The sequence below is a fragment of the Exophiala dermatitidis genome (assembly GCF_000230625.1).
Source record: "Exophiala dermatitidis NIH/UT8656 unplaced genomic scaffold supercont1.4, whole genome shotgun sequence".
Lineage (NCBI taxonomy): Eukaryota > Fungi > Ascomycota > Eurotiomycetes > Chaetothyriales > Herpotrichiellaceae > Exophiala > Exophiala dermatitidis.
The window spans coordinates 2,473,581-2,491,599 of record NW_008751649.1 but is presented as its reverse complement, the minus strand read 5'-3'; the positions used below and the strand labels follow the sequence as shown (position 1 = coordinate 2,491,599).

General features: G+C 44.4%; 5 protein-coding genes across 5 annotated transcripts; 2 read left to right on the top strand and 3 right to left on the bottom strand.

Annotated features, from left to right (window-relative positions):
• Window positions 1–6,269: 6,269 nt before the first annotated feature.
• Window positions 6,270–9,324, bottom strand: HMPREF1120_05216 (uncharacterized protein). Its single transcript, XM_009159381.1, has one exon. It carries the CDS (start codon window positions 9,290–9,292, stop codon window positions 8,687–8,689), a length of 606 nt encoding a protein of 201 aa, XP_009157629.1. The 5' UTR covers window positions 9,293–9,324; the 3' UTR covers window positions 6,270–8,686.
• HMPREF1120_05215 (uncharacterized protein) lies at window positions 8,071–10,443 on the top strand. The gene is made up of 2 exons (XM_009159380.1): window positions 8,071–8,199; window positions 8,262–10,443. Exon 2 carries the CDS (start codon window positions 9,704–9,706, stop codon window positions 9,995–9,997), a length of 294 nt encoding a protein of 97 aa, XP_009157628.1. The 5' UTR covers window positions 8,071–8,199; window positions 8,262–9,703; the 3' UTR covers window positions 9,998–10,443.
• Window positions 10,444–11,248: 805 nt separating this feature from the next.
• HMPREF1120_05214 (uncharacterized protein) lies at window positions 11,249–15,346 on the bottom strand. Its single transcript, XM_009159379.1, has 4 exons — window positions 14,918–15,346; window positions 13,524–14,840; window positions 13,191–13,474; window positions 11,249–13,130 (listed from the first exon to the last, which is right to left on the bottom strand). The coding sequence occupies exons 2-4, from the start codon at window positions 14,474–14,476 to the stop codon at window positions 12,283–12,285; spliced, it is 2,085 nt and encodes a 694-aa protein (XP_009157627.1). The 5' UTR covers window positions 14,477–14,840; window positions 14,918–15,346; the 3' UTR covers window positions 11,249–12,282.
• On the top strand, window positions 15,199–16,915 carry HMPREF1120_05213 (NADH-ubiquinone oxidoreductase subunit). The gene is made up of 5 exons (XM_009159378.1): window positions 15,199–15,331; window positions 15,415–15,662; window positions 15,716–15,811; window positions 15,874–16,061; window positions 16,130–16,915. Exons 2-5 carry the CDS (start codon window positions 15,585–15,587, stop codon window positions 16,239–16,241), a joined length of 474 nt encoding a protein of 157 aa, XP_009157626.1. The 5' UTR covers window positions 15,199–15,331; window positions 15,415–15,584; the 3' UTR covers window positions 16,242–16,915.
• Window positions 16,450–17,929, bottom strand: HMPREF1120_05212 (uncharacterized protein; the record flags this gene model as incomplete). The annotated part of the gene is made up of 2 exons (XM_009159377.1): window positions 16,450–17,884; window positions 17,910–17,929. The coding sequence occupies 2 exons, from the start codon at window positions 17,927–17,929 to the stop codon at window positions 16,450–16,452; spliced, it is 1,455 nt and encodes a 484-aa protein (XP_009157625.1).
• Window positions 17,930–18,019: the final 90 nt, after the last annotated feature.

The window sequence follows — 18,019 nt, the reverse complement described above, 5'->3', positions numbered from 1 at the left end:
AATAGTAAAGGCTATTATATAGTACTATTAATAATCGTATATTAGGAAAGATATAATTAATTATATTAAGATTTATAATATCTATTAACGAATAAAAGTACTATAATATAAGCCTTATAGAAAGCTCGAGCCTCTTTTATAGCTATAAGAGTCCTAGTAAGATATCTCGATAGACTTTATTATAGATCTATTACTATTAATAAACGAAGGACGCGTATATAATATAATACTAGTTATTATTAATAAATACTCGAAGATAGTAAGTTTAATATCGTATCGTTTAGATATCGTAGCTATAAATATAGTCTAGCTAGTATTAGAAAAAGTCGTTATAAGATTCGGCGCCCCTAAGTCGATTATTAGTAATCGCGAAACTATCTTTACTATAGCGTACTAGAGAATATTATATATCTCTCTTACGATTCGTAGGCTTTTCTCTATATTCTTCTATCTCTAGATTAATAGTTAGATAAAACGAATAAACTAAACTCTAGAAGTATATCTAAAGTACTATATTAACTACGAGTAGTTAGATTAGACTAGTCTACTTATAAGCGCTAAATATATAATAAACTCGATATCTAATATAACTACGGACGAAACTCCCTTCTTAAGAGTACTTCGCTTTACGCCTACTCTAGACGTAAATCTCGAACGCGACTCGTAGATAAATCTAAACGAGAATATACTTATAGAATAAAGAGCTAAAGCGTTAGCGAGATCGCTATACTACGCTATTAAGGCGAGAACTACTATTAAGAAGTAAATTATAAAGATAGCGAAGTATTATAATAAAAAACGATAACTAATATTCTTTAACGTTAAAGATTATATATTATTAGTAGCTAAGAATATTAGTCTCTCGCGTATAAGTTATAAACTATCTAATTAGTTCTTAGATTTCTTTTATATTATCGAAAGAATTAGCTAGAATATATATAAACTAGAACTTCTAGCGAAATATAATAAACTATATTCTTATAAGTATATCGTAAGTAATCTAAAGACGAAACTCTAGAACTAATTAACGTTAAGAGAGAGGAAGAATAGAAAGTTAAGAAAATTCTTAATAAGCGCTAAAGGCGCGAACGAATCGAGTTCTATATTCGATAGAAAGACTTTAGCGAGATCTATAATAGCTAGGAATCTAAAAATTATCTAGAAAATATAAGCGAGATAATTAAGAGATTTAGGAAAAGTAGAATAAAAGCCTAATATTAATACTTCTAGCGAGAGAGACTAATAATAAGAGAGACGTAGACGAGTTATAGATATACTATCTACTCGTCTTTATTCTCTAATATAAACTTATTCTTAACGGTCTTAATACGATTAACTAGCTCGTCTAAGATCGCCTCTAAGGCGTTTTAATAGATAGATATATTAATAATAAGACGGGCGATATAATAATAATACTTCTCGATTCTATCCGCTCGCTCTCGTATCGCTATAAAGAAGATATTAGAATTAATCTATATAACTAGTTAGCGAGTCGTATACGATAAGTAGAAGAGAAGCCTTATCGTAAGAGCCTCTATACTAGTCTAAATTTCCCTAGTCTAGCGAATTAAGAACTTTATTATATTTATAGTTTATTCTAGCGTCGTTAGATCTATAGAAACTTAACTAGAAGTATCGATATTAGAGAATAAGATAATAGAGGAAGCGGTCGAGAAAGATATACTAGTCGTAAGCGATATAGTCTTAAAGATCTCTTATTAAATAGACGTATTTAGTTAAGCGACTAAAGAACTAGAAAGAATACTACTACGAGTCGTAGGCGTTTTAAGAGTAATTCGACGAATCTATCGATTAGTAGCTAAAAGATAATAGTAGAATTCGTCTACCGCTTTTATTAACTTCTACTCTATAGTAGTAGAATTACTATCTAATAAACGACTATTAAGACTTAAAATAGCTCTAGCGTCGTCTAGATATAAGTCCGGAACCTTATCGAGATTAGTATAATACTCGTAAGAGAATAGTATACAACTTATATAAAGGTATTAAGCGATAGTATAATTAGCGAAGATATATCGTCTATAGCGACTATAACTAGATAGATAGATATAGTCTAGTTACTATAAGCTATCTCGAAGAGACCGAATATATTAAATATACGGTAACTTATTATAGTCTTTTAGCGAGGTAAATCGAACTCGCTTACGAAAAGAAGAAGATAAAGAAGACGATCTTTTCTTAGACGTAATCGAAGCTTACTTTACTAAAGATATAGTAGAAAGTTAACGAGTTAGATAAGAGAAGATTACGAATTAATTAATAAGTTATATAAAAGAAGAGTACGAGTTAGAAGAGGCGAGAAATATAAAGAACTCTAGAAATCTAACTCTTATTTATTTATAAGTCGTTATAGCTACGAGGCGTAGACGAATATATCGCTAAAAACTTATATAAGTCGTATCCTAAGTATATAATACTCTTATAAGGCTACGTAAGGCTATATTAGAAAGAGAGAAAGTACCGAATACGTAATAAAGTATATAACTCGTATATAATATTATCGCTTTCTTAAGAATAAGAAATCTAGAAGAAAGAGATAATATTACGAATACTAAGACTAACTACTATTACTAACTATTAATAACTTATATTCCTCGACTACTTAGATAGAGCTAAGAGATATAAACTATACGCGATCTATATAAGAGAGCTTTTCTTCTCTTATACTTCAAGTCGTATATAATTATAGGATTAAGGAGTACTTAATACCAATTAAAGACTATATCGCTGTACTCTGCCTATTCCCATTAGGCGTTCCTAACACCGGCCTCTTCGATACCTTCATAGTTAATAGTTCGAAAGGGTCGGAGGAGTATCGAAGTTAATTTCCTAGTCCTATTACGTACCGTTATACGTAAGTAACTAAAATCCTAGAAAGCGCTATATTTCTTTAGCTAGTTAAGTCTAAGAATAACGTTATACGTATCCTAATCTAAGATATAGAGTATCGTTCGAGCTCGAAAGTTATCGATAATTAAGCTCGTTATAATAGCTTAATTAGAGAGAGTTATCTCGCTATTAGTAAAACGTACTTAAAGAGATAGTCTCTAGATAATTTTATAGTTCTTATCTAGTCGCTTAGCGACTCTTCTTAAAACGTAGAAGATATCGAAGTCTATATTAAGAAGAACTATAACGAGATAAGAATTACTATACTATTCTAGCGATTCGCTAGTAATATTATATCTCTAGATATAATTTAAGTTATAATCAAAGATTTCGATCGTATTAATAGTAATATTTATTAGATTATCGAAAGAGAAGTTAGAATCTAATAAACTTATATCGATAGTCTTTAAAGAGTCTATAACTTTTTTATTATCGCTAAATACTCTACTATCTAGCGACTCTTCTCTTTTTCTTAATAGTCTCGTTTTATAGACTTCTTCGGATTAGAATAATCTTTCTTTTAATAGTCGGCTTCTCTATAATCGAAGTAGAGACTATCGTCTTAATATTTCTAACGAAAATTACTTAAGAATCTATATCTATTTCTATAACTACGCGAGATTTTAGTCTTAGTAGACGAGAAGAATCCTAGTCGAAAACCGTTAAGAGCTATCTCGATATTACTATTAGCGTTCTTACGATCTAGTTAGGTAGTCCGAGAAGATTAAGAAGATTTTCTCGAGAAAAATCTTCTCGAGCGATTTCGAAAAGAGACTATTCTATATACGTTAGTTTATATCTCTTTTTCGCTTTTATCTATAAAAAGAGCGTAATTTCTATAATTTTAGAAAAGTATAATATCTAGAAGAAGTTCTATTTAATTTCGAATAGTCGTTCTAAGTTCTCGTTTAAAAACGAGTAGATATTTAACGTCGCTACTACGCTAGAGCGAGAATCGAAATATAGCTAAAGAGTTTCGATCTTCTATCGAAACTCTTATATTATTTTTATTTACTTAAGAAAGTCGAACTCGTTTCGATATTACTTCTATATCCTAACGTTACCGAACGCTATCTAGAATACTTTCTTCTATATCTTTTAGTTAGTTAGAAGTAGATCGATTTCGAGACTATATTTTATATCTTAGTATATAAGATTCTATTATATTAAGATATTATTTTCGAGATAGAAAGTTACTAAAGCGATATATTTACGGCCTATTAAAGAACGTTTATTAACGACTTTCTTCGCGTCTAACTACCTTTCGATATAAATTAGCTAGACTTATATCGCGTCGTTATTTCGATAATTCTTATATTTTAGAAGCTTTTTAAGCTTTATTCCGCTAATATCTTAGAATAGATCTAACGATAAATACTACTATTTAAATAAAAGTCTAGATACGTTCGTCTAGTCTATAGATAAAAGAGTAATTCTTAATAGACCGTTCGTAGACGTCGAAGCGAAGATTTTAAGAGTTCTATAGTATCGTAGATAGTCGGCGAGAGCCGTTATAGTTCTTTCTAGATTTCTAAGACGATTCTCTTCTAGAAGTCTATATATTCTCTATAAATTAGCTTCTTCTATCGAGATATTGATTTCTAATACTACTATTACTAGGGTTAAGGGGATATTTATACGATATTTAGTATAAAAGAGCTTTTAGACGTAGTTTATAAAATACGAGTAAGAAACGAGCGGAAGATAATATACGATAGAAGAAAGATAAATAATCTTAAGAAGGATATATTCTTTATAGGAGCTTCTACCTTGTCTAGCGAGGGCGCTTTATAACCAGCTCTCGATATTCGAGGCCGTCTGTCACGGACAGGTCCACGGCCGTAGGAGTAGAGGTGTACTCCAAAAAGACTCGAATTGACTGCCCCCCGACAGTACGTACATATATCTTCGATAGGGTAGGGTTAAGCTTATACTCTTTAGCCAGTATATATAAAAGGAAACTCGCCTACGCTCTACTATCGAGTAGAGCCTTTACCTTATACTTCCTACTAGAGATATTAATCTTCACCTCTAGGGTAAGTAAGCTTTTCCCTAGCTATATTTTATCTTTAGATTATACTACTTAATTTTTATTTAGTTCTAGCGCTACTACGATACTTAATAGACTAGATACTAATTTTTTAAATTCCCCTTTATAACGTTCTTTTACTTTAATTACAACTCGTCTACGGGGGACTTATTCTTCTTTAGATAGTCGGCCTACCTATAACCTATAGCCCCGTAGGTAAAGTATCTTCCCGTAAAGGGCTCCGTAGAGGTTCCACTTATAGATCTTTGCTTTTTGGAATTCAAGTCTTTTTGGGAATTCGAGTCTTTTTGGAGTACACCTCTACTCCTACGGCCGTGGACCTGTCCGTGACACCGTCCCTAGCCAAATGGCACCCTATCCCCCGAGAGGCCTTACCATACGCCTTTCTTTAATCGACCTATTATTTCCTACTGTCTACGATAGTGCGGATAGGCCTAGATAGATCTAGATAACTATCTAGTTCCTACTAGTATAGTTTAGATAGAGTTCTAATAAAGAGTTCGTTCTAATAGTAATATCTCTTTCTCTATCGACGCGTCGAGCCCTTTAACGATATCGTCGTTCGTAATATCTAGGCCGATAGAATATAATTAAGAATATCGAAGTAGCTATTACTACTATATCTTAGTTATCTTACGAGCTATTATTTATAGCTAAGGGTATCTAAAAGTAGCGAGACTAAAATTTTTAGAAAGAGAAATTACTACTTACTACTATAATTTATTTTTCTTAATAAGAAATTTTTATTACTACTCGTCGTTCTAAGAGTATAATTCTCGTAAATCTTCGCTACGAAACTAGAAGAGATTCGTCGAACGTAGAAGATAAGCTTCGAGCTAGAAAATTTCCTTATCGATTAGTTTCGCTATATATTGAGGCGGTTTCGTTTATCTTTAATCGGCTTCGTATAGAAGAGTATCGATCTTCTCGACGATCGACTACGCTTCTCTTCTTCTTAAGAGAGCGTAGAAGTTCTTATAGACTCTAGTTTAAGGTAGAGAACTATCTCGTCGCCGCTACTAAATATAATTTTACGGAGAACTTGTTCTATTTTAACGGGGCCTAGGGCCTCGTTAGACTATATACTTTCTAGGGGTTATACGATAGTATACGACGCTAGTCGAGATCGAAAGACGGTTCTCGATGTCTTTACAATGCTTGGCACGTAGGGTGCCTATTTTGTCACAAGTCGTCCTTGATTGTGTCACGTGGCTTGGCATTTCTGGGATGTCATTGGACTACGCGTGACAGTACAAGGCAACGCTCCAAAACATCACAAATTCGAATGTGCTGTTCTGACCCATACAATCAATTATCAGAGACTGGTCCTCTGCTTCTGTCAAAATATAAATCCATCATTCAAAAAGAAGAACCACAGCCAGTGTGGTTACTCAGTATGCCACGCCAACCGCCCACGTTCGTGACAATGCTATAGCGTATCAAACAGGTGTCAAGAATTCTGAGCTTCAATGCGAGTGCAAGAGCAACAGCTCCAGGGCCATCATGTCGCTGCGGATATCTTGAATCCCCCAGGCTCAGGTCTCTGGTGAGGCAATGAACTGTCAAAAGTAAGAACGATTATCAAACAGGGACCTTACCAGCCTGGTGGAAATGCCTGTGGAACTTTGTATCTGCTAGGAATGAACAGGACATTTCCCGTTGACCGGCTTCGAAGTAACGTGCTGAACGGTGCACAGGGGAGTTCCAATGGCAGAACAGTTGTGGCGGATACTTCTTGTACAGCCGCACTGAGTGTAAGTTGTAGTCACCACGCGACACATTGAAGTTGATATCAGGGATGCCAGTCAAATGGATTTGCCGCCAAAAGTTGCAGTACAATAAAAACCATGGACGAAAAGAAACGACGTGACGATGGGATGCACACCAAACCACAATAGCAATCGGTAAGTCTCTCTGAGAAAGGAATCCATTTTATATGCGCGGCTGTAGCAGCTTCACCCTGCGCTCTTGCGCACGAGTCCGTTGAAAAAGTAAGGCCAAAGGGTCGATTCCCTCCCCTTCTTCGTCGATGACGCTTGACTAAATAGGTTGCTTCGTATCGAGTATTGAGGTGATAACTCAGGAGGCTGATTCAAAACCTGCAGTCAACCTTGAATAACCACAGCTTGGACAAGGGAGTTAGCACGGTCAAATGGTCGTTCAGCAAACCTGATATCCATAATCTGCTTCTGCGTCTCCACCAGGAGCGCGGAAACGCTACTGCGAACGATCAAATCCGCAAGCTAGAGACACTCTTGAGCATCAGAACACCTGTGCAGCCACGAAACATCATAGCATGGAAGGCACCACCCATCATAGCATCCGCCGGTTCCGGGGAATATCGTGCATAACGCAACGCTCACGGGATTTCAATTCAGTGCGCGGGCCAAGGGTAGCTGCAATGACTCAGGGTTGCCGTACGAGGCCCCTTATAGACATGCCTTAGGTAGCATTGAATGCCACCAGGTTTCTCAGCAACCTAAGCATGACCTGAAAATGGCTATTGACGAAGCGCAGAACCTTGGACGCTAGGTGCGGCACGACCTCCCCCCTGCTGGCTTGGCCCGTGTCAAAGTTGAGGCTCTTACACCCATCCATAGAATGATCGACCACGGGTAGCGGTAAGCGCGAAATGAGAGACTGAACGGGGTGAGCGGGGAGTTGATGTGGAACACATTAACCGTGCGAAGTGCGGGTGCTTTTGAGGAACGATGTGATATTGGCCATTATGCCGCATTAGCACAGTACACAACAACAACTCCCTGCTTCTTTTAGTGTACCACATTCGCGTGAACAACTGTTTTGCAAATGTTCCGTGCATACGAGCACCGGGTGCTGGACGAAGATTGAGAGCAGCGCTTGTAGCAGGCTCTCTGTCGCTCTCGCAGCCGTGTAGGACGTAGTAAGTCGGGCAAGTATGCACGGTAAGCCAGGAGGTAATCCTGTACTAGCCAGTTGGAAGAAATCAGTATAAGTATGTGTATGGGAGAATATCTCTGGGTAAGGCGTGAGTGTCGTTCGCCCCGTGTGCAAAACGATTCCGGCGCAGATATATAAGATTAAGATGGAGATGGAGATGGAGGACGCGATGAATAGGAACAGAAAGATCACGTGAAGTCACATGACGCCAAGCACCGCCTCTGACAAGAGAACTGCGTCGCTTGCAGGGCTTTGCTGCGCATTTTGACCCTTCTTCGTGTACATATTGTATGCATAGGACCATGGCTAACATCCCACGCGTGAGTGTCTTGATGTCGAGTTCGTCGAAGGTCAGTCGCGCATCGCTAATTGTACCCGATAGGTCCATTATCATGGTTGAGCTGCTATCTGTATAATTTGGCTCGACCTGCCTCGGAGGGACACGCCCACTGTCGGACCGATGGAAACCAGCAGCGCGTCCGTACCAAGAGCAACCATTCATGTCTCTGACGCTGCGAGACACCTATGGGGCCAGTCGCTCGACGACCTGTCCGACTCCTTCCGTTCCGTCCCATATGCTGTGTAACCTTGCCTGGAGAAAAATTCGTGTTGGCACCGGCTGGGACACCTTCACCATAAGCTGATGGTGCGTATCGCGAGTGGGAGACAAGAATCCAGGCTGTTCTGTGGCCAACAACACGGGCGGAAACCTGCTATGCTGGCCTTTTCCCTACCATCTTGATTGGCGCAGTTTATAACAGTCAGTGACACAAATCGTCAGCATGTCCAGTCATAACGATTCCTCCACTATCTTCTTACTGAGCCCAGAAAACCTTCACTCTCCTCTCCACAGGTCATATTGGACCCCGTATTGAGGAGGGCGAACATTACCCCACCCTGGGAACTGTGTGCGCTGAGCTTAGGGGCCGTCAGCATTCTGGACAGGTCCAGATGTGTCGACTCCGTATTGCTCTGTGTGGGTGCCCTGATTGTCATGCCACGCCTGCCGAGGTTATCCGCGGTCCACGCCGGCTTTACTGTCCTCATCCACTCCACCACTGACGGCACCGTATCTCCAGCCCTCCACGATATCCTAAAGCCGTAGTCCTCCACTAAAATCTCCGGGACCACCTCCACGAATGCCCTTTTTTCGACGTACCACCGGTTTAATCCGCGATCAACAGGGATGCAATTCGCCGGCGACGGTTCCGAAGTTCGAAATAGGCCACAACGCGATTGCAGCTTCCTCGTATCTTGCTGATCTGAAAGGATCTGCCTAATAGTTCGTACCAGCTGTCGAGATCTCAAGGGAGATAACGAGTTGCTATAAGACGGCCCACGTCTCCCTTGGGCTGATATTCTCTCTCGTTTCTTGTCTCCGAGTCTGACACAGCGTTGAATCAGCCTTCCCATCCTTCTGATTCTCAGCCACCTCTTCTGTCACCAGATCTGAACAAAAAGCCTCGAAGCGACGAACAATAATTGTCCGAAACGGGACTATACTTCCGACCCGTGACCTCCGCACAGCCGAGGCCAACACCAACAATCACATCACCGGGTCCTTGCGTCACTTTTGGGACAAAGCACAAAATCTACATAAAGGACTGTCCAAGCGTCCTTTGTTCAAAGAGACTCCTGTACCCAACTTCAACGATCTGATACCATCTACCCTTTCTCTTCCATCATTCAAATATCAGACCTTGACATCACCGTCGCCAATCGACTCTCTCAAGTTCAGCCGATCGCCAGTACAAGTACCATTCTCACCGGACACCGTTCAACGATACTCATTACCACTCTTTTCCACATCCCACCAAAATCAAAATGGCCGGCTCAGTCAAAGTCAACACCAACAACTTCCTCACCCTCATTCCCACCGCCCACCGTGTGGCAACTATTTCGGACTTGCAGACCTCCGATACCAACGCCGTAGTTGGTGAAGAATCAGCAATCATTCCCAGCATTCAGAAAACCCGCCGCTCCAGCTCGACAGCCACGGCCGACTCCAACACCGCTGCCGAAGAACCTTCCCTTACTCAAGTCAACTCAAGCAGCCCGGTCGTCGAAGCACCCGTCACGGACGTCAGTGTCCGCAAGTTTCTAAAACTAGGCAACTGAAGCAACGCACCACACCGCATCGCATCAACGGCCGACTTACGTTTTCTCTTATTGTCAAGAACTAGATCCTTCTGGATCGTTCTGTGTTACCATTACCGCCTTTTTATTACCGCGACTAGTCACGAATTTTGCGTTTATGCTGGAGTTGGTCTCTGCCCCGCCACGAAAGGGCTAGGTGATATGTCGCATGGCTATCACGACATGGGTTTTGTCATTGTTGATGGTCGAATCCTATGATGGATGGGAGACCGTATGTATTTTTTGGAAGAGCAGAACACCGGTTCAAGTTCAAGTCCAGGGCAGGCCGCCAGGTCAAGCCTGATGGAATTAGATATAGGGCATCATGAAAGGCTGGTGTCGCCTTCATGGCGATCGCCTCCGCACCCGTCTCGGGTATGCTTAGGCAGGTTACGGTTGCAGAAAATAAAACTTCTATGCCGCTGGTACTGCTTGCTCTACGAACCAGATTCATATGTGTGGTTCTTCTGAAGATCCGATGCCGATCTCAGCAATCATTCTTGGTAGAACGCGAATCACACTATAGATAAAGGTGGCCGTTATCAGAGCAACTGTTCGAGTTGCGACAGTGATCGTTTCAACTACTAGCGAAAAGCCTTTACTAAGCCGCCTTACGACTGTAACAGGATCGAAAAAAACCCGAGGTTTTTAACCTATGCAAGAATACCCCAAACAAAAATGGATGGAGCGTTGCCCACTGCATCGGCAGTACTATTTACCCCAATAGCAATGAAAATGGAGGTGGGGACTATAGCAGTAACAGTGGCACTTTAGTGACTGATAGTATAGTAGTATGACACTGGTATTATTGCCAGTGGCAGATAAAGAAAAAGTCGGCGAATTCAGGGACTCGACTTGACTTGGACAGGCAGAGGCAGGCCGGCCCGACAGCCTGTTTCGGATCAGATGGATTATGCTCTCCCTTTTACTATACATTGTAGAAGTGAAGTAGGTTCCTGCCTACCGATAAGAGTTTTATCTCCAGAATGGAAAGCGAGCCGGTTTTATTACCAGGCAGCGCTGTGTGCACACAGTACTAGTACTTGGGTCAACCAAATCGTGCTCTGTACTAAGGGCTGATGACTGGAGGCGTACTCACCTTTCAGGAATGAATCTGGGGGATGTGTACGGTATATTGAGGTAAGTCTTTCCGAGATGGTCTAGAAGGGTCGATATCTAGTTGTAGTAGGATACCTACAATGCACCGACAGGTACCTTCACAAGTTGTGCGCTGCAGTGGAGTAGGAGCAATAATCACACTTGTGTGCAGCAATGCAGAGCCTCGAGCTATATCAGGGAGTGGCAAATTAAATTATCAACTCCGGTACTATAGTACCCGTATCGAGGTACCGGGGTCGGTTGTAGAATCACCCAGGTTGCCACTCAGTGGAAACTGCATACAATGTACAGCTACCTACTACATACTTGCCTGGCATGGTTCCCGCAGTTGTCACCAAAAAAGGGTGGCCACGCCAATATCCTACTAGTACTGCCAGAGATCTGCTTCGTCCGACTCCGGTTTGGGTCGAAACCTGAAGTGATACGACAAGGATTGGGAAAAGTTCTCTTTCGGAACGGATTGCTTTCGAATGCATGACAGAGTGGCGTCTTCACCTTTATTTTGCATTTCCATTTCTTGATGTCCATTCCTGCTCGCCAGGCTTCTTCTTTCATGCTCGTCGGGATCGATGTCGAACTCGATTTGAGGAAGGGGAAGTGGTTCTCGTCACGAACAACATCAACACACCGCCACCGCTGGTGGCGTAAACTTCGAGGAAGGAAAGAAGTCATCTTCCACTGTCCTGCCACGGCACCCGCTCCAACCCGGTCGGTCATGCAGATGGTGCGTGGCTTTCTGTTCTTCCAGTGCAAGCCGCATTCTGTACATCCCATCTCATCCAGGTTCTCCCAAAGTAAGCCAAGAATCTGGTTTCCTGGTTTGAGGATGGAGCGCTCGCAATGTTGTCGGAATCTGTCTTACATGGGATTGACCAGTGGGCTATCTTGCATAGAACAACCACTTGGAGCTTGTGGTTCGTAGCCCTGTGCGATGTTTCACGAAGGGCTGCATTTGCCTGAGCGGTCTGGTCTTTGATTTGGGACTGCCCCCTTGATGGAACCCCTTCAAGTTTCGGACGGGCCCTGATGAGCAGCGTAAGATTGATCTGGTTATGTCTCTTATGGATATTGTTGTAGGCGTCGACAGTATTCCACTCGTCATCAGAGTTTTCCGAGGCTGTGTTTGCTGACCTCTCTTTTCCACTAGCCTAGAACCGATACGGTTGGAGGTCATCAAATGCAAAATCTTGGTCGAACCATTGTAGAGCCTCGATACCTGTCATTGCTGAGTCATCCATATTCGCTTGTACCAGCGATGGCACCCCCAGCTGTTGGTCAGACTGCAAATACGCGTCTAGTTGCAGCTGTTGTGGCGAGATAATTGGTTCATTATTCGAAGCTCGAAAGTTCGTATTCTCCGCCGGACACGACCGCTGGCTGGCTGAATCCGAGACTTTGGTCGGAGCCGATCCTGATTGAGATCCATCCACGCACCCTGTTTGCAAAATTTGCTGAACATCACGGGTACTGATATCAGCCCTATTAGTCGCGTCCGAAGATTTCGACGCCTGGGCCTTGATCTGTGTCATCACAACGTAAAATGCTCGCACCACATGTGAGTTGTTTTGCTCACATACTCGTGCCAGGGTTTCGATGAGAGCACTCAGATACTCTTCAAACTTCAAGTCCTCGGTATTGATGGTAAATTGTCCTTCAGCAAATGGTTGGCTTTCGCAGACGTTGAGAAGCTTTCGCAAGGCCCAAGCCGCATAACCGGTACGGACAAAGAACATGTTCGGCAAAGCACACAATGTCGTGAGATTCATGGAAAGCAAGGCATCGAAGCAGCCATGAATTGCTGACAGGCAAGCGAAAAGTGATTCGATTCTTGCGGGAAGAACCTGCAGAGCCGTCATGGAAGGGATCAGATTCTCTCTCGTCGGGCCTGCTCCCATAGGGCGCAATGGTGGACGGAACTCGTCTATGTTGTGTTCTGAATGCAGGGCTATTTCATGGACGTACAGAGTGGCACTTGCTTCTATATGGCGCACGTATGCTGTCCAGCTGTCAGTTGAGCCAGAAAGTTAGCCCACGAAAGCCGAACGGGGCTCCTTACGTAGTAAACGGCTGGTTTTACAAGACCGTCGCCAATGCTCGAGTTGCTGGCGAAATACTCCCATCTGATACCGAGTTTTTGGGTCGTTGAGTGTGACAGTGGAGCCCGGATCATCCATGGAAAACATGACCGCGGCATCCTCGACGATGTGCTGAAGGCGAACGAGATCGCATAGCCAAGTATCGCTAGGCAAGGCTTGCGGCTCAGACGCTAGCACGTCTAGGCATTCTTCAATATAAGCAGACCAACGCACGAAAGAAGGGTGGCGGAGAGACGTAGAGGCACTGCAGGCAAGATTAGTCAAAGGTAGGCGAGTTCAAGATGGGCACCTACCTTGTTGCCAAATAGTAACATCCCAGCCAAGCTCGTCTGCCTGCAAGTGATTCCAATTCGTTACGACTGGCCTGCCCGGTCCGCGAAGTCTTGTGGGACCGCCTTCCTAGGCCAATATCCAGCGCCATCGTACTAGCCATGTGGACGATCTGGTTGAAGTTTAATTCCCGGGTAGGCTTTGGTTTGGCATAATACGTAGTATATAAGAGCAGGGCTTGAACTAGTTCAAGCGACCTTTCCCCTCTGTGGACAATCCGCAATGCTAGGTCTTTGGTGAGCATGTTGACAAGATCAGCAGCAGTACTCGAATGCGTCGAAAACAAGGCCAATGTGACGATGGTAAAGAAGAGGAAGGGCTGTTGATTCCTGACATAGTCCGCATTCGAGCTGGGTGGAAACACCACAAATGGAAAGAACTGGCACATCTCATGTTGATAGCGACTGAAAGCTCTGCAAGCGGTATCCCAGTCCAGAAGGCCCTGATTGAGGGCATTGACAATGAGCCCATCCATGGGGTTTAGCGTCTGATCCGGATCAGATTCATGGTTTTGTGACGGTTCTGCGACCTCTGTGGCCCCCGATGCCCCGGATGCCTGTCCACCAGAAGTGGCTGCCTGACTACTGGCCAGCAGCGCTGTAAGGGCGTCGATCTTTTTTTCGAGGTCGGCAACCCTATCCGTGGTTTTCGGCCTTCTTCGACGTGTAACGGTCTGCATGATGCACGGCCGACGAGCTCTGATGCAGAGCTTGCATGCATCACCCAAAGCCTCGTCAATCTCGCAGCGAGTCTTCATTCGGCGGCAGGCTACACAGGCTCTGCTAGATCTGATTCTGCGTGCACCGGAGGCCGCCGCATCCCCATGATGCTGATCGTCACTCTCATCACTTGCATCACTCTGCACGTAAGGATCGTCAGCCAAGCTCATGGTAGGCTGGACAATGTCCTCTCGCATCAGAAGAATGTCGGGATTGTTGAAGTTGGTGAAGGGTCAATGGAGGACGTGGATCGATACATTCGGCTCAACACTTTTTCCGATGTCCGATTTCCCTTTGATTAGTGTTGTACACAGTCGGCTCCGATGCCCCACTGCCAAGGAACACTTACGTCAGCTGCACTTCCTGAACCTCGCTGTCGACCCTGAACAACGCTCGACAACGACGTCGACGACGAGGTTTGCCACACTCTAGAAGACTCCATAGCATTGTGTACACCGTGCAAGACTCGGTGTTCTCTCCGATTTCTATAGTATATATAGGAGTGCTCTGTACACTGTAAAGTGGATAGAGCGAGAGCAAAATACAACAATTTTAGCGCATCTGCCAACAATTAGTCACGATGCAATTGTCCTTCCCATGCGGGTGCCATGTTATGGTTTTCGGTGGGGGAAGAATACCTCATGCGCAGCGAAACATGACAACCACTAGGTGATCCCACGCCCCTAATAACTGCTGCTAGACAAACCAATAATGATAGTATCGAGCAATGAATTATGGACTGCCCAGGGCTGATGCTACTAAAGAGCCAGCAAGGTATGTAGTAGTACCATGTAGTTCTGCGGACCAATCGCACAGCAAATAATCCAGATTGGAAAGGCCCCGATATGTACAACTGTACATGATTGGGCCGTGACTTCCAAAGCCGTGTACCACTTACTCTTGCAACCGATGATACTGACTCAACAGTAAGTAGTACCCAATAAGATCGGGTCAGGACTGTAGAACAATGGAAAACGCGGTATCATATCATTGCAACGTTGTAAAAATGCTCTCAATAGGATGAGGGAAGGGAAGGTCGCGTAGTTATCGTGGTGAGTCGAGAGATGGAATAGGGCGGCGTCACTCTTAATCGGATTCGTGGATGAGTCGAGTGTACCTTACTGATGAACCTCAGCTTGGCATCAAGTCCGCTTCGGAGCGCATCACCAGAGTCCAACCACAAGCCTACCTACATTCCCTCCGACACTGAACAAGCTCACTTGAAGCCTCCGGCCAACGCGCTCTAGCTTTAATATCAGCTGTCTGGACTTGGAGCAGCTCCCTCACCTCGTCCCTCCTCCCACAATGTCGACCATCACACGAACGCTGCGGAATCTGTGGAGGATTGGGTTCAAAGAATATGGCCACCAGTTGCACTATATCGTACATTTCCCCCCGACAAGCATGTCTGATGTTCACTCGCTGATTCGTGACAGGGCGATACCAAAGCCGGTGTGTTGATTGGAACCGACCGCTACGGCAATAAATACTATGAGAACTTGCAGGAAGAACTTCCTTTGCGGACACGATGGGTGAGGACGAACCACTCATTGAACACCCTCTCCCGGATATCGCGGGCTGATAATGGAGGCAGGTTGATTACAAGGACAAGGAGCTGGATGCCAGTCAGATCGAGCCCGGGTGGCATGCCTGGATCAGCTACTTGGTCGACAAGCCACCTACAGAAGACAAAATCATGGAGGTTGGCATACGGCCCTGGGAGCCAAAGGAGCCCAAGATCAACATGACCATGACAAGAGGAGCATATCGACCATATTCTACGTACGTTAGCCCGGCAAACTGAATCGCCGCACCCACTGATTGATTGCTTGATTGACAACCCGATGCAGGACGAAGCCAAAGTATGACGCTTGGTATCCTGTTGCCAAACCTCGAGACGGCTCTACGCCATTCGCACAAAGAGATATCCGAGAAGGAGGAGAGTTTGAGCCAAGAGCATAAACCACCACCGCGAGTGTGATAGCTGCCGCGGGGCGTCACGTTTCTGTACAGATGCATGCATGAGGAGTTTTCTCTAGGGTTCTGATGGGATGAACAGAAATGCAGTGTGCTTTTCCAATTTTGCAAACAATGAAGGTATCTCTGGGATTGCGCCACATAAACCCAACCTGCCGAATTTTATTTACGCCATGTGTTCTGTCTCGTCAATTCATGTCTTTGTCGGCGGTGCCCGTCGGTTTATTCTTGCTGGGCCTAACTCGGCTCTGACCTCATCGAGTTGTTGAAGTCCGAACTTCTCGTTTCCGTTCTTCCCACGTTTGCCTTTTGCGCCTCTCCGTTTACCGCCGCCAGGGTTGGCCTTGTTCCAGTCGCCAAGGAATCCATCCATCATACTGTCGAAATCCTCGCGGACAGCCCCTTCATCGGCGAAACTCGTGGTCGATAGTTGTGACATTTTCGATTGACCCGTCATCCCCGAGGCCAAGGACATTCCACCATCCATATCGTCAAACTCATCGCCCTCGTCTAGGGAATACATCTTTTCCACTTGATCAAACCGTGCATCCAGCAATTGCTGGCCCTGTGTACGAGCAAGAGATGAGGAAGTCATAGAGTACGAGCTGGGATTTGTCAATGCGCCTTTCCGCTTCTTTTGCCGTAGGGGCGTGCCGTTCAATGTGTACAAAGATGGTGCTTTGTCCTGTATAGCCGAAGCGGCGATGATAGATCCGGCGGCTTTCGGTGGAGGTTTTCGGGCATTGTCGCGCTTGAATTTGGCAAAGTCCCGCAGCCAATCGCCGTCCTCTGCAGCAGCAGCTTCTGCGTCAAGGTGTGCTGTATCATCATCCTCGTGTCCGTCCTGAGTGACCGGGGCGGCCGAGGGCAGCTTGACTTCGGAGGGCTGTGTGGGTGCTTTTTCGGTGGCATCTGACTCCCAGCCCTCATCCTCCTCGTCAAAGTAGTTATCTTCGAACTCCTCCAGGTCCAGTTCACCGTTAGGGCCGTCTTGTGCCAGAGCAGCGAATATGTCCTCGTCACCCTGATCGTCTACATAGGCCTCGTCCTCCAATGCCTCCAGCACCTCTCGGAGTCTCGGATCCATATCAGGTTGGAAACCGGCGATCTCATCGGGCACATCCTGTTGGCTCTCGTATTTCCGGTCTTTTGTGCGCGTCGTAAAGTTGGAGATCATATCTGTTCCAGCGACACTCCGGTCGTCGTCGAGCGAGACTTCTCGCAGGGCGTCTTCCAACTTCATGGTCTTTGCTTTGCCCTTCCCTTTGGTCTGCACTTTGACTGGCGTGGCCTCAATGAAGTGCGACTCGCCTCCGCCTTCGCCAATATCTCGTAGATGTTGCATATAGTCATAATTGGTGTCGTCAAAGTAAATTCCATATTGAGCGGCTTCCCCCTCGTTCTCCCGCATACTGTCGAAATCCAGGTCATCTTCCAGGTCTTTCAGGTGGAGGCCTTTCTTCTGAGTAGTTGTATTTTGTGACGACGACGCGGGTCCTGACACTGGGTATAATGCCCGCTCGCCCGCCGATTCATCGTGTAAGGCTGGGTCATTTTGCGGCCGGTAAAGCAGTTGGAATGTCTGCGCATTATTCTTGTCGCTGTCGTGCTTGTCAGTGGCATTGCGGCTGCCCAAAAGAAATATAAACCTACATCCAGCGTCTTCGAGGCATTTTGGTCAGTCAAGCCGATGGAAGGGATTGACAAACTGTATGGCGCAGGAGTGCGGGCGATTTATGAATTTGGGCAGCTGATGGGTGAGT

Bases quoted from the DNA above. Each gene is read 5' to 3' on its own strand.
- HMPREF1120_05216 (XM_009159381.1), bottom strand. From the start codon at position 9,292: ATGGGAAGGCTGATTCAACGCTGTGTCAGACTCGGAGACAAGAAACGA.
- HMPREF1120_05215 (XM_009159380.1), top strand. From the start codon at position 9,704: ATGGCCGGCTCAGTCAAAGTCAACACCAACAACTTCCTCACCCTCATT.
- HMPREF1120_05214 (XM_009159379.1), bottom strand. From the start codon at position 14,476: ATGCGAGAGGACATTGTCCAGCCTACCATGAGCTTGGCTGACGATCCT. The intron at 13,475-13,523 runs GTAGGTGCCCAT...TCTTGCCTGCAG, and splicing joins TGTTACTATTTGGCAACAAG to TGCCTCTACGTCTCTCCGCC. The intron at 13,131-13,190 runs GTAAGGAGCCCC...ACAGCTGGACAG, and splicing joins TAAAACCAGCCGTTTACTAC to CATACGTGCGCCATATAGAA.
- HMPREF1120_05213 (XM_009159378.1), top strand. From the start codon at position 15,585: ATGTCGACCATCACACGAACGCTGCGGAATCTGTGGAGGATTGGGTTC. The intron at 15,663-15,715 runs GTACATTTCCCC...GATTCGTGACAG, and splicing joins GCCACCAGTTGCACTATATC to GGCGATACCAAAGCCGGTGT. The intron at 16,062-16,129 runs GTACGTTAGCCC...AACCCGATGCAG, and splicing joins GCATATCGACCATATTCTAC to GACGAAGCCAAAGTATGACG.